Source organism: Kogia breviceps, chromosome 1, assembly GCF_026419965.1.
Source record: "Kogia breviceps isolate mKogBre1 chromosome 1, mKogBre1 haplotype 1, whole genome shotgun sequence".
Classification (NCBI taxonomy): domain Eukaryota; kingdom Metazoa; phylum Chordata; class Mammalia; order Artiodactyla; family Physeteridae; genus Kogia; species Kogia breviceps.
Window position 1 is genome coordinate 185,732,204 of NC_081310.1, and position 15,051 is coordinate 185,747,254.

The window sequence follows — 15,051 nt, forward strand, 5'->3', positions numbered from 1 at the left end:
CAAAACAAGCCCGGGTGAGAGGCTCCCTGGGCACAGAGAGACAGAATAAGAAGAGCACAGCCGCACAGAGCTGGGTCCTGCACTATGCTCACTGCCTAGTGACTTTGGGCAGGTCCTTGAACCACTTTCACTTCTGTACCCTCCTCTGTATTCGTGCATTCCAGCAACAGACATGTATGCGTGCCCATCCTTGCCCTGGGAGCAGTAAATATAAGATGCGGGGCTTCCCTGGTGGCGCAGTGGTTGAGAGTCCGCCTGCCGATGCAGGGGACACGGGTTCGTGCCCCAGTCCGGGAAGATCCCACGTGCCGCGGAGTGGCTGAGCCCGTGAACCATGGCCACTGAGCCTGCGTGTCTGGAGCCTGTGCTCCGCAGTGGGAGAGGCCACAACAGTGAGAGGCCGGCGTACCGCAAAAAAAAAAAAAAAAAAAAAAATGCGTAAGGCAGGACGCTCATTCTCAAGGATTCCACAATCTGTTTAAAAGCAATGATAGGGCTTCCCTGGTGGCGCAGTGGTTGGGAGTCCGCCTGCCGATGCAGGGGACGCGGGTTCGTGCCCCGGTCCGGGAAGATCCCACGTGCCACGGAGCGGCTGGGCCCGTGAGCCATGACCGCTGAGCCTGCGCGTCCGGAGCCTGTGCTCCGCAACGGGAGAGGCCACAGCAGTGAGAGGCCCTTGTACCACAAAAAAAAAAAAAAAAAAAAAAGCAATGATAATGATTTGTAGAAATGAATACTTATTGAACATTTACAGGCCCTGTGCTAGCTGCGTTATAGATACATATCTTATTTATCACTAATATAATAGGAGAGGTAGTGGCATAGTGGATAAGAGCCTGGGTTCAAATCCTAGCTCTACCACTTACTAGCTGTGTGACTTGGGTGACTCACTTAACCTTTCTGTGCCTCAGTTTCCTCACGTATAAAATAGAAAGAAGTAACATCCTTCCACAAGGCTTTGGATAAAGTTTTGTGTGAGAGTAACATTCTGTAATGTATTTTAAATGCTTAGAACAATGTCTGGGCCAGAGTGGGCACAGAATGTTAGCTTTTGTTAATATTATAGCAAAGACATAGGGTTGTTACAAGGACCCAGTTAAAAATTATGTTTGTAGCTGGATGTGAAACTTCCTTCATGGTGACTGGCAGATAGTAGGTGCTTGGTAACTGTTAGCTGCTAACTTCATCAGTTGGTGGAGGGTGTAGCTGCCAGGCCCCAGGGGCCAGCACTGGTGTGGGATGGCTTTGAGCAGGTAGGGTTGGGGATGTTATAGCCACACACACAGTGTGGACGATGCAGCCGAAAGGTCTGGGTTGCCATCCAGGCTTCCCACTTCCTGGGCGAGTCACTCATCCCTGAACCTGTCTTCCCACCTGTAAGATGGAGGGAGTACAAAGGTTCAGAACCGTTTATGGGCCACTGACCTAGATGACCAGCTGCCCCAGTTTGCTCAGGACTGAGGAGCTTCTGGGGATGTGGGACTTTCAGAGCTAAAACCAGGACAGGACCTGGCAAATAGGGATGGTTGATCACCCTACCTGGACCCTACTGACTGCGTAGAATGAAATGCATATAGGATTTCAAAGGAAATCAATTGTTCTGAAAGAAGTTTGTCAAAATATTTGAAGTTTTTTGCGTCTTTATTAACGCATTAAATACAAGATCTAGGGTTAGGGTTAGGGTTCGGGTCAGGGTCATTAGTCCCAACAGCTACCACAATTGCAATAAGCATAAACAATGTTTTGAAATATTTGCAGCAACTGTAATGCAATAAGGAAATCTTCCACTGGTGACTGAGTCACAGGCCCTGCTACTCCTTCAGTGTGTTGCCTACCTGCGTAACTAAAGGAACTGCTAACCTTCAGGGAGAAGTGAGCAAGGCTAGAACTGTAGTGTTTTCCAAGCCAAGTTCACAGGCCTCTGAATTCTGCCCCCAGCCCCCTTGGGTCTCCAGGGACCGCAGGTTCAGAGCCCTGCAGTAGTACAGGTCGGGGTGGAGGTGAGGGTCAAGGGCACCGCTGCGGGATGGATACTCCACGCGGGTGAGCAGGTGTCCCAGCATCGCCCTCACTCCCCCGACAGATGCCCCCGGGCAGTACGGAGCCTACTTCTACGATGACGGCTTCCTCACCCTCCCTGGCCACATCTTCTCCAGGAGGTGAGAAGAGAATCTGTGGGCCCAGGGTGGGGAACGGGAATCTGGGACTTCTGCCCTCTCACCCGCTTCCCCCACACCACAGTCTTCCTGAGGTGCCCGAGACCATCGAGCTGGAGGTTCAGACCAGCACGGCCAGCGGCCTCCTGCTCTGGCAGGGCGTGGTAAGTGTGGACGTCCCGCCCAGGATCTCAGGGTTCCCAGCCAGCCCCCTGGTGGCCACAGAAGTGGGAGAGAGGAAGGAGGAGGCCACAGTTGTCGGCAGCCCCCAGGAACCCTGTGTTTCTCTGGCAGGAGGTGGGAGAGTCCGGCCGAGGCAAGGACTTCATCAGTCTTGGGCTTCAGGATGGGCACCTTGTCTTCAGGTGGGTCCTGGCACCCGACCCTTCCTCTCCCTTCCCTCAGCCCCCTTACCCTTCAGTGGCTTCCCCTCCAGTCAGCCCCATGGCCCCTCCAGCAAGAAGCTGCAGCGCCCAGTGCCCCACCGTCCCACACCCCCTCCAGTCCTGGCCCCTGCTTACACCCTCTTGGGCCTGTGTGACTGCAGCTACCAGCTGGGCAGTGGGGAGGCCCGCCTCATCTCTGAGGACCCCATCAACGATGGCGAGTGGCATCGGGTGGTGGCACTGCGGTAAGGGAGACCCCCAGGCACTAGGGCGAAGGGCCCAGAGTGCTGGACTGGGACAGGACGCCCCCCACCATGAGCAGGGAGGCAGGCATTGAGCTCTGGGGAGACAGAACTTGAAGCCAGGGTCAGGGGAGAGCCCGCCAGCCGGAGCACAGACTTCCAGGGCGGGACAGAACTCCGTGGGGTGGGCGCACAAGCACCCCAGGGGATGGATGAGGCCTGGGTGGGGTGCTAGGAAGTTGTGTTTGTGGGACCAGATCTCTCATCCAGCGGAGGGAGGGGGCAAGAAAGAACTCAGGGTGGGGGGGGACACTGCTCTGACTGGAGTCTCTGTAGCAAAGGGAGGGGGCTCTGACTGGGTTGAGAAGGACGGGGGATCGGTGGTGAGGGGCCTGACCCCGTTCCACTGCAGAGAGGGCCGGAGAGGCTCCATCCAGGTGGACGGAGAGGAGCTGGTCAGCGGCCAGTCCCCAGGCCCTAACGTGGCAGTCAACACCAAGGGCGGCATCTACGTCGGTAAGTCTTGAGCTCGGGCCTCGGTGCAGGCCTGGGGCCGCTCCTCCAGGCTGGGGAGGGCCCGGGGCTCCAGCAGAGGTAGAGCGCGGGGCCTTCCTCCCCCCCCCCCCCGATCTCCTGGAGCTGACAGGCCCCGCCCTCTCCCTTCCCCGCAGGTGGAGCCCCCAACGTGGCGGTGCTGACTGGGGGCAGGTTCTCCTCGGGCATCACGGGCTGTATCAAGAACCTGGTGCTGCACTCTGCCCGGCCTGGCACCCCGCCTCCACAGCCACTGGACCTGCAGCACCGCGCCCAGGCGGGGGCCAACACACGCCCCTGCCCTTCGTAGGCACTGCCTGCCCCACACGGACTCCCGGGCAGCGCCCCAGCCCCACAGCGTCGACTATATTATTATTAATATTATTATGAATATTTTGTAAGAAACGGAGGCGATGCCACGCTTTGCTGCTACTGCCCTGGGCTGGACTGGAGGGTGGGCACGCCACCCCACACACACAGACACACCCGGGCAAAGCCACAGGCTGCTGGGCAGGGCGGGTTGCATGGGAGCAGGTGCCTCAAAGGGTCACCAGGACTTGGGGTCGGGCCCGGTGGCTGAGCAGGCTCAGAACTGCCCCCACCCACAGAGCCCCGCAAGGTAGTGCTGGGCTGCCCGTTTCTTCAGCCCTGGGGCAGCCCTCATTTCTACAGGAGCCAGCCTCGGCTTCCAGCCTGGAGCCTCACCAGCTACCCGGAGCAGAGGGCATCGCAGTGGTCTTCTCCACCCTCCTCCGGCTTGGGAAAGCTCTTTAGTGCTAACTGTGGTGCAAAAGGCAGCTCACCCCTGGGCAGGCAGCCCCCAGCCCTGCCAGCCCATGTCCCAGCGCCCCTCCACCTCCGTCTAGCCAGCCAGGCCATCTGGCCCTGGCAGCCTCCCCCCTCCCACCAAGCCCTCCTGGCCTGCATCCCTCCCACCCCACACCTAGCCCAGGGCCCCTGCCCTGAGGGGCTGCAAGGGAAAGCCCACCCCAACTCTTACCAGGAGCTGCTACAGGCAGAGCCCGGCACTGAGAGTGTCTCCCTGCCTGCACCAGGCCACGTCCCCCCACTGATCTGGAAGTGAAGGCCCAGGGCACATGGGGGGAGGAGAGCATTGGTGGTCGGAAAGAGTTAATGCCTTGGGTAGGGGAGCCGGGACTCATGACTGGGAGGGATAGGAAGGGGGCGTGACAGCCCTGCCCCATCTGTGGGAGCCTGAGGGCCCAACTGGGGGCAAGCGCCCTCCCCACCAGCAGCCCCCAGATGTGGGTCCGGGACGCCTGGCCTCTGTGTCCTAGAAGGGACCCTCCTGTGGTCTTTGTCTTGATCTTTCTTAATAAACGGTGCTATCCCCGCCAGGGCTGTCTCCTGTGTCTTTGACTACGACTGGACTCGTGGTACCTGAGGGTGGGCCAGGACGGGACAGAGCAGGGCAAGTGAGGTCCGGGTGCGAAGCAAGGCAGCTCCGGGTGAGTGAGGCCCCTCCTCCCTGCCCTTCACTGATCCAGCAGAGTGTCAGTCACCATGCAAGTTGCAGGCTCAGCTGCCTCCTGTGGCCTTCACCGTGACCCTGTGACGCAGGAATCATCCCATTTTCCAGAGGAGCAGACTGAGTCTCGGAGGGTTATATGATCTGCCCAAGGTCAGACAGCCCTGTCGGGGGTGGGGGCAGAACCCAGGGACTGTCTGACCCCAGAGCCCACTCTCCTTCCTCTGATGCCCACAGCCTCTCTAAGGATGGCCCCCCTGACCTGGCTCACTCAGCTGCAGGCCCCCAGGGGCCACCTGGCCAGGACACGCGTAACAGATGGTGCACAGCCCCAGCCCACCAAGCCAGCCGGCTGGAGGAGCAGCAGCACCAGAGGAGGCCCACGAGGAGGCCAGCAGAGGCTAGGAACAGCGAGGAGGCCAGCGCCACACCCCGCAGCTGGAGGCCTGTAGAAAGAAAGAGTCCACTCAGGCCTCAGCCTGGGCCAGCTGCCCCCACCCATCACTGGAGAGGGACAAGTGTGATCTTGGCGGGAGGAACGGCAGCGGGTGATAACCAAGAGCCATCTACCTTCCGGAGCTGCATCCTGTCGTGCAGGGTCCCGGCGTGCTGGGGGGCTCCTCTCAGCTGCAATCCCCAGGGGGCCCGCAGACCCAAGAGCTGGGGGAAGAGTCAGGGGCCCGGCTGTACCATCATCTGTACTCCCTTCCTGGCTGGGCACCGGATAGGCACCGGCAGTGGGAAATAACAGCTCTAACACACTGAGTCTGCCCCTTGCAGAATATGATTATGTCTCATTTAATCCTCCCCAAACCTCTTAGTGTTAGTATTTTTATTTTACAGATAAGAGAAGTGAGGCACGGAGAGGGTAAGTCACTTGCCCAGATCACACAGCTGGAAGTGACAGGGGTGGACTTGAACTCACAGTCTAGCTCCAGGGGCTGGGGTGGATGAATGGAGCTACTTCTCAAGGAGTGATGCTGTATTGAGCATTTTCTGTGCACCAAGCGCCGTGCTCTGCGCTGGGCCCTTCACCCACAGGATTTCACTGAAAGGTCTTGACAAATCTGAGAGGTTAGGTGTATCATCCCCGGTTTACAGATAAGGAAACGGAGACATAGAGAGGTTCATTCTTCCACTCATTTGATGAGTATTTTTCAATCACCTGCTACTATACCCCAGGCATTGCTCTAGGGACTGGGGGATATGACAGCAAAATAGACAAAAATGTCTCCATGGAGCTGGCATTTTTGTGTGAGGCGACACAAAACACAAATTCTACCGTGTGTCAAATGGAGACAGGTGCTACAAGGAAAAATTAAGCAGGGAAAGGGACAGGGCATGTTGGCGAGGGGCAAGGTTGCCATTTTTTCTTTTAATTGAGGTAAACTATACAAAACAAAATTTACCATTTTAACCATTTTTAAGTACAGTTCCGTAGTATTAAGTCCATTCATACTGTTGAGCAGCCATCAACACCATCCATTCTCAGAACTGTTTTCGTCTCATAAAACTGAAACTTCGTACCCATTATTAATAACTCCCCATTTCCCCTCCCCCCAGCCCCTGGCGACCATCATTCAACTTTCCGTCTCTGATTTTGAGTACTCTAGATGTCTCATATAGGTAGAATCACATAGTATTTGTCCTTTTTTTTTTTTTTTTTTTTTTTTGCTGTACGCGGGCCTCTCACTGTTGTGGCCTCTCCCGTTGCAGAGCACAGGCTCCGGACGCGCAGGCTCAGCAGCCATGGCTCACGGGCCCACCCGCTCCGCGGCACGTGGGATCTTCCCGGACCGGGGCACGAACCCGTATCCCCTGCATCGGCAGGCGGACCCTCAACCACAGCGCCACCAGGGAAGCCCGTATTCGTCCTTTGGTGACTGGTTTATTACAGTCAGCATAATGTCTTCAAGGTTCATCCATGTCGTAGCATGTGTCAGCATTTCCTTCCTTTGTAGGGCTGAACAATATTCCATTGTGTGGACATACCACATTTTGTTTACCTGTTTTTCTTTCAATGGACACAGGGTTGCTTTTCTTTTCTTTTCTTTTCTTGGCCGCGCAGCTTGTGGGATCTTAGTTCCCCGATCAGGGAACCCGTGGCCCCTGCAGTGGAAGCGCGGAGTCCTAACCACTGGACTGCCCAGGGAGATCCCAGGGTTGCTATTTTTAGACAAAGGGGTCAGGAAAGAGCTCATGGAGAGGGTGAGGGTTAAGCCAAGACCTGCAGAAGGCAAAGGAATGAGCATGTAAACCTCTGGGAAAAGCCTTCCAGGTAGAGGAAAGAGCTAGTGAGAGACCAGAGGCAGGACAAGACTGGGGCGTGGAAGGAGCTGCCAGGGGCCGGAGTGGAGGAGCTGTTGGAGCAAGCGGGCAGGTGGGAGGTGACGGGCCAGGTCACTCAGGGCCTGGGGGCCCCTGGGAGGCTTGTGTGGGCTGAGTGAGGAGTGAGGAGGGTCCTGCGCACAGGAGTGACGCGATCTGACTTAGTGTTTTAAAAGGCCCCTCTGGGGAATTCCCTGGTGGTTAGGACTCGGCGCTTCCACTGCTGGGGGCCCAGGTTCAATCCCTGGTCCGGGAACTAAGATCCCGCAAGCCGAGGGGTGCGGCCAAAAAAAAAAATGAATAAAATGCTCCCCTGGGGGCTTCCCTGGTGGCGCAGTGGTTGAGAATCCGCCTGCCGATGCAGGGGACACGGGTTCGTGCCCTGGTCCGGGAAGATCCCACATGCCGCGGAGCGGCTGAGCCCGTGAGCCATGGCCGCTGAGCCTGCGCGTCCGGAGCCTGTGCTCCGCAACGGGAGAGGCCACAGCAGTGAGAGGCCCGCATACCGCAAAAAAAAAAAAAAAATGCTCCCCTGGCAGGAGACCTTAACTCCCTGCTAGTGTGTGGGCTGCGCACGGTGACTTCCTCCCAAAGAGGACAGTGTGGAGAGAGGAGACAGAGTAACAGCGGAGAAACTGACAAACAGCCTCAACCGGTGACCAAGGCCAACATCAACATCCGCGGATCATGTTGGGGAGTGATCGCGTTGGTTTGGCCTGGTGTGCACTTGACCTCTGTGATCTTCCTCCTCATAACCCACGACTGCAGTCTTATCGTGAGGAAAACATCAGATTAATTCCGACAACACTGATGGCTTGGTTATAGGCTGAGAGGGAAAAGGGAGTAAAGGACCACTCAGCCGTTTGGGCCTGAACTACTGGAATTCAAAGCTGCCACCGAGTGAGAAGGGGACACGGGTGAGGAGCAGGACGCAGGGCAGGCTGTGAATCACGAGTTCAGTTTGGAACAAGTTAAGTGTGAGACCCCGCCTGCACAGCCACGTGGAGATGTCAGGTGGGGAGGTGGTTATATAACTAGTGTTCAAAGACGAGTCCAGCTGGCGATAGGTATAAAGGAGAAGGGGGAGGGAACGGGTGTGGCAGCTGGAGGAGAGGACACAGGGCCCGGGCCTCTGGGCACAGAGCATAGTGTCAGGGAGGAGCCTGAGGAGTGGCTGGGGAGGGAAGTGAGTGGGCTCCCGGGAAGCTGGGTTTTACCCCTCAGCCAGGTGCATTTTTGCAAGGAACAACCTGTTCAACAGGACATGGCAACCCTGACTGGGAGTGGGGCTCATCCAGATTCCTAAGAAGGATAATCAGGGGTGACCTAGTCTGGTCCCTTCTGTCCATCCACAGAGGTCATTCCTGGGTATGTCACTCAGTGACTCTATGACCTTGGGCAAGTCATTTCTCCTCCCTAGGCCTCAGTTTCCCCATCTATAAAATGTGGGAGTCAGGCTGGATCAATGGTTTTCAAAGTCTTGAAGGTCAAACTCAAGTCTCTCAGTGGGACCTCAGTCAGCCGCGGCCCAGGCCTCCCACATCCAGTTAACTAGAACATCTCTCCTTGTGATGTCGGGGCCTCTGCAAGGCTCCGTTCAGGAAAAGCTTCCAACCACTGAAACGACATTTGGAAGCAGCTGGATCCGATCACCATTTCAGCTCTAACATCCTCTGGTCCTCAGGCAGTCTGCTCTGCATGGATTCCCCACTACTGTGCTTCACCTTATCCTCTCCTGCCACACCCATGCCTCCGGCCTCCAGCTTCTAACCCAGCTGCTCAGCAGGGCCCAAGCCACACCTGTCGCTGACCTCTGCAGTTAGCTGCTGGCCGCGAATCCTGGTCACTGCCGGCGCCACAGTTGTCCATGCCCCGGGGATCGCACACCAGCCTCGGGGGGATGCACCTGCTGTTCTGACGTCAGAAGTAGGCGCAACAGGATCCTGGGGTCGAGAGGGGAGGCACGATGAGGGCACTGAGCACCACAGAATGTTTGGCCCTATGGGGAGGGAATGTGGGAGTTGTGAGCAGGAGAGGCTGTTTCCACGTGCGCGCAAATGAGAGTATGGATGAGACAGGTGTATGATCATAAAGATAATGATGGGGATGGGATGGTGACGATGATGATGGCAGCTAACATTGATTGAGCTCCTATTCCAAGCCAGGCATGGTTCACATCCCAGCTCATTAAGTTCTCACATTAACCCTGTAGGGTCAATACTATTATCAATCCCATTTTAGAGATGAGAAGACTGAGGCACAGAGAGGTGAGGTCACTAGACCAAGGCCACACAGCTTGTATGTAAGCAGCAGGATAGGAATTCAGCCCCATGCTCATGAGCACTGTGGCACCCAGTGTGTGTGTGTGTGTGTGTGTGTGTGTGTGTGTGTGTGTGTGTGTGTGTGCACGCGTGCGTGCACGCAGACTATGGTAGCCCAGCAACCTGAACACTCCAAGCTCATGCCGGCTTGTGGCACTGCACGGGCCATCAGCCCCGCCCGTAACTGCATGGCTTGCTCCCCTCAGGTCTCCACTCAAACGTCATCGTGTCGGAAGGCCTGCCCTCACCTCCACGTGAGAATGCCACACCATCCCTCCCCCACCACCCCTTTATCCTGATTTGGGTTCCTCTGCAGCACTTACCACCTCTGCAGATTATGGATTTGATTGGTTCTTTGTTTACGGTCTGCCTCCCCCACTAGAATGTCAGCTCCAATGGGGCAGGGACTTCTCTTTCATTCACTGCTGCACGTATCCCTGGAGCCTAGAACAGCACCTGGCACAAGGGCAGGTACTCAATCTTTGTTAAATGAATGAATAGGCACACAGGTGAGAGAAGGGTATGACTTGGTGCACAGGGTGTGGCAGACAGGTTGGCTTACCCAGCACCCCATTCTGTGGAGAAAAGCTGGTTCAGGAGGGACTGACCAATACCATGGCTCAGAGGTGGACATGGGAACCAGAGCATTCCATTCCTGGCCCCGGGAACGGACACATGGCCCGTGTGACTAATCAAATTTGGCCCCGAGGACTTTTGCTAGAACCATAAGAAAAGATCCTTGCGGTTCCCTGGCAGTCCATTGGTTAGGACTCAGCTCTTTCACTGCCGGGGGCCCAGGTTCAATCCCTGGTCAGGAACTGAGATCCTGCAAGGCGCTCGGCGCAGCCAAAAAAAAAAAAAAGTGAGAGAGAGAGAAAAGATCCTCGCTCTTTATTTCACTGAAGTGAGAGTCATAAGGGGGACTGTGGACTTGGTGCTGCAGGGTCACCTTGCTGCCAAGTAGAAAGAGGAACTGGAGCTGCCTGAGATGGAAGCCAAACAGACCCAGTGCAATGCAAAGGGAGAGAACAAAGAGATAGAGCCCAGGTGGCATTACTTGATCTCCTGAATCCAGCTGCACCTGAACGAACACCTTAATATCCCAGTTATAGGAGCCCCCCAAATTCAACTTTGGCTTAAGCCATCTTGAGTTGGGGTTTTTTCATGTGCAAATGAAAGTGAATGCTCTAATTTATAAAAGATGTGCAGGGGTAAGAGTGAATATCTATGAGAGAGAAAACACAAACAGTAATCCAACTAAAAAGTGGTGAAAAGTGATCCAAGGAAGCCAGAGTCGTGACAGGGCTTCACCACTGTCGCCTACTTTTGAGTCCAATCCTGCTAAACACAAAGCAGCTGCAACATGCTTGGCTTGCACCTCACGGAAGGTGAGAAAGGGAGGGAGGGAGGAAAGGAGGGAGGGAGGGGTTGATTTCCAATTAGCCTGTGAGATCTGCTTGCAAGACAGTATAATAGGACCCTTGGAAGGCTAAAGCCCACAGGAGCCAGAAAGGGGACCCCAGGCACCATCAGTCATGGCCCCAAAGACACACATGAGACAGCAGGGGGTGCTCTCTGACCAGCTCAGGTTGAAGGGCTGTCCAGGGCCTGGCATGTCGAGGTCTAGCTCCTGGTGAACCTGTGTTGGCTCTCAGAGGCCCCCCGCCTTCTTGCCTTGAAGTGCTCACAACGCCATGTTTCATTCTCCAGTCTGGGTATTTTGCCAGCGAGGGCGATGATGCTTCTCCGAGGTTTTGGAAACTTCTGGGCTTTGGCAGCTCCTCTGCTGAAACATCAGTGAGTGTCTTCAGTCCTGGAGAAACCTGCTGGGACTAAAGCCTTGACTCAATTTGAGCAGAGGACAGACTCTAGCAGTTAAAGCCCAGCTCCTCCACCTGTGAGCTGGGAGTCTTGTGGCACTTCACTCAACCTCTCCAAGCCTGTTTCCCATCAATAAATACGAGAGTAGGAGCATCGGCCCAGCAGAGCTGCTATGAGAATAGATGAGATCTGGCATGCGAAGGGCCAAAGGCAATGCTCAACGAGGGACCAGGCCCCAGCCCCTGCCCTCTCTCAGGACCAGCCCGCACCCACCCAACCGGAAAGAGGGGACTTCGCCCACGAAGTCCACGTGGGGCTGGCGGCCTCTGGTGATGAGGCGCAGGCCCAGGAAGTCCCCGGAGGACGCCACCGGCCCAGGGATCGTCAGGCCGCAGAACCGGGCCCCCAAGGGCCGTGGCGCCCCCGGCGGGCCCTCGTAGAACTGCAGGTAGGACTCGACGGGGGGGCAGGGGTCCTCCGGCGCCGGGGAGGAGGCGTTGGGCGCCGCCGGGGTCAGGCTGTAGACCAGGAATTAGCGGAACTGGAAGCGGATCCTGTCGCCGGGGGATGCCGCCCGCATCCAGAACCTGCAGTCGGTGTCCGGGGCCACGAAGTAAAAGCGGCGCGCCGCGGAGTGCGAGCGCAGCAGCAGCCCATCCCCCTGCCACGTCCGGCCGCACAGGTCCACCAGGTCGGCTGCGGCGAAAAACACGGACCCTGGAACCACGCGGTTCCGTTCCAATCCTGGCCCTGCCCTCTGCCCGCTGTGTGACCCCCGAGTGAGTCACTCAGCCTCTCTGAGCCTCAGTCTTCTTGTCGGGAAAATGGGGATGATTGAGCAATGTCAGAATTTTTGTGAGGATTAAAAAATGTAATTCAAGGGCTTCCCTGGTGGCGCAGTGGTTGAGAGTCCGCCTGCCGATGCAGGGGACATGGGTTCGTGCCCCGGTCCGGCAAGATCCCACATGCCGCGGAGCGGCTGGGCCCGTGAGCCATGGCCGCTGGGCCTGCGCGTCCGGAGCCTGTGCTCCGCAGCGGGAGAGGCCACAACAGTGAGAGGCCCGCGTACTGCAAAAAAAAAAAAAAAAAAATGTAATTCAAGTCTTCGATCTCGAATTCAAAAACCCTAGGATGTGTTTCAGAATTTTTCAGATTTTAGAAAGATATATAATATGTTGCAGCCCCAAATGGAGTCTGCCACAGCCCTCCACGATCAAACACATTTTCTAGAGCAATTGCACAGAACATTTACCCTAAGTAGGACAAATACAGACTGTAAACAGCCTCCTGTCAGTTCAGGTCAGGTGTTGCCAGTTAATTAGCTGAGAACAAATTTTGGTTGTCAGAGCTTTTCATATTTTGTAGTGGAAACTAAAGGATTGTGGACATGTATGGGTTCAGTGCTTAGGATAGCGCCTGGCATTTAAGGAGCATTACGGAAGTGTTAGTCAAGGATGGGGGAGGGAATTTCCTGGCCTTCCCTCCAGTGGTTAGGACTCCGCACGCTCACTGTGGAGGGCCCAGGTTCCATTCCTGTTCGGGAAACTAAGATCCCACAACCCTCGCAATGCAGCCAAAAAATAAAAGGATGGGGGAGACACAGTTGTGCACCTGCCCAGCCAACAGGCATTCCCTGTTTCTCCTTGCTAAGAGAAACTTAATTCCCCTCAATTATCAGAGAGCCCCCCCTGGTCTTTGGCCTAAACCAAGCCTTGTAATCCAAATTCCATTTGCCAGGTTTAGGGATTGGCCTGTGAACCGATTCTGGCCAATGAGATTTAAGGAGAGGTTTGCTGAGGGTTGCTGGGAAAGGTTTTCCTCCCTGATTTAAAAAAAAAAAAAAAAAAAAAAAAAAGGAGGGAGAGCTGTGTGATGAGGAGCCCCCTTTTCTCCCTTTTTCTTCCTGCTTTTGAAAGCTATTGACAGAGGATGCGACACCCAGAGCTGCAGCAGATATCTTGCAAGGATGAGGTCATGAGAATTATGGAGGAGCCCTGACATGGTTGAGCTGCTGAATTAACCATTTCTGGACTCATCTATGGCCTTTCTTCTTAAGTGAAATAATAAATGTCCTGATGGTTCAAGCTCTGTTTAGTCTGGTGACTGCTACTTACAACCCAAAACATCCTCACTGGCACAGGGTTGTTGTGAGGATTAATGAGATAACGTGTAAGTACTCAAACCATCTGATTTTTGTAAGGAGAGAGAGAGAACAGGACGTGGCTTTTCTGGTGCATGGTAGGGGCACCAGTGGTGCTTGAGGACAAGCCGGATGTGGGTCTTCGGGGGAGAAATTCTCCGTTAGGGCTCAGGATGTGGGAGCACCTTCTCATATCTGTGCAGACCTACTAAAGCCAGAACCCGCCCTGGAGGCACACGCATAAGGCGGAGGTTTTACAGAGTGGGTGAACGAGCACCTTCTATGAGCTGGGCACTGTCTATGTGTCTTGCATGGTTTATCTCACCTTATATGCACAATAGTAATAGTCCCTTAAGGCAGCGGTCCCCAACCTTTTTGGCACCAGGGACTGGTTTTTTTTTTTTTTTTTGCGTTACGCTGGCCTCTCACTGTTGTGGCCTCTCCCGTCGCGGAGCCCAGGCTCCGGACGCGCAGGCTCAGTGGCCATGGCTCACGGGCCCAGCCGCTCCGCGGCACGTGGGATCTTCCCGGACCGGGGCACGAACCCATGGCCCCTGCATCGGCAGGCGGACTCTCAACCACTGCGCCACCAGGGAAGCCCAGGGACTGGTTTTGTGGAAAACAGTTTTTCCACAGCCGGGGGTTGGGGGGTGGGGATGGTTCAGGTGGTAACGTGAGCGACGGCGAGCGGCAGGTGAAGCTTTGCTCACTTGCCCACCGCTCACCTCCTGCTTTGAGGCCCAGTTCCTAACAGGCCGCGGACTGGCCCTGGGGGTTGGGGACCCCTGCCTTAAGGGGCAAAGGCCTATTATTCTTTCCATTTTACTGCTGAAGAAAAACCAAGTCTTAGACGGTGGAAACAGGAATGTCAAGGGTGTGTGTGTGAACGCAGGGCCGTCTGACTCCGAAGCCCACAGTGTTTCCCGGTGCCAGACTGCCCCACCCTCCCGCAGACACCTGCTTCTGGGTGACTTGGAGCTGCAGCCACCCAGAGGGGTGGGGGTGGACTTGAGGGTGCCAGCCAAGACCAGGCACAGGGTTTTTCCAAGTGTCCCCCAACTCAAGGGATCCCAGCTCATCAGGGTGAGTGCTGACTGAGGAAACACAATCTCAAAGGGTGTTGGGACCTGAATCTCCTGCCTGCCCCAGCCAAGCCACCTTGTACTCACCTGCGTGCAGAGAAGATGCAGTCAGGGCGGTTGCCCCCAGCAGGAGCAGCCTTTGGGGCAGCTGCAGAGGACAGGCTTCCATCCAGGCCCTCCTGTGCCCAGCGATGGGGAAGATCTGCAGAATCTTCACTTTGGGGTCTTTGGGGAGACTGGGATATAGGGGCCTGGTTAGGCCAGTGGAGGGATTGGCGGGACACGGGGAGCAAGGGAGGCTAGTACACCAGCTCCCCTGGTCTCTTCCGTGATATTTGTGCTCCCTGTTCCAGATCCTTCTTCAGATCAGGATTGTGTCTAGGGTTACCATGGAGATTTGGGACTGGGGCTGGAGCCTGGGGAGAGAAGGCGGGGAGGATGTCTGCTCATCCCCTGCCAGACAGGAACCAGGAAACTCAGATCCGGTTCAGCCACAGGGCTTCCGGGAGGGGGACCCACAGCCGCAGAGAGCTGCTGCCTTCCTGGAGAAGT

General features: G+C 55.9%; 2 protein-coding genes across 16 annotated transcripts in view; one reads left to right on the forward strand and one right to left on the reverse strand.

The window, feature by feature from the left end:
- HSPG2 (heparan sulfate proteoglycan 2) overlaps nt 1-4,677 on the forward strand; it is a 102,108-nt gene extending 97,431 nt beyond the window's left edge. For 12 of the 15 annotated variants that reach the window (XM_067015436.1, XM_067015457.1, XM_059052979.2 and 9 more), the window contains 6 exons: nt 2,084-2,159; nt 2,242-2,320; nt 2,451-2,521; nt 2,704-2,787; nt 3,197-3,300; nt 3,456-4,676. In XM_067015436.1, the coding sequence (XP_066871537.1) occupies nt 2,084-2,159; nt 2,242-2,320; nt 2,451-2,521; nt 2,704-2,787; nt 3,197-3,300; nt 3,456-3,628 (587 nt within the window). In that variant the 3' untranslated portion in view covers nt 3,629-4,676. Of the gene's footprint in view, nt 1-2,083; nt 2,160-2,241; nt 2,321-2,450; nt 2,522-2,703; nt 2,788-3,196; nt 3,301-3,455 lie in introns of all 15 variants that reach the window. The other 3 variants (XM_059053017.2, XM_059053027.2, XM_067015482.1) reach the window with 1 other exon arrangement.
- A 531-nt stretch (nt 4,678-5,208) lies between these two features.
- On the reverse strand, nt 5,209-14,767 carry LDLRAD2 (low density lipoprotein receptor class A domain containing 2). The gene is given in 5 exon segments (XM_067026229.1): nt 5,209-5,253; nt 5,313-5,536; nt 8,944-9,078; nt 11,551-11,973; nt 14,587-14,767. Coding segments are annotated over 5 exon segments (909 nt in total). The 5' UTR covers nt 14,669-14,767.
- Nucleotides 14,768-15,051: the final 284 nt, after the last annotated feature.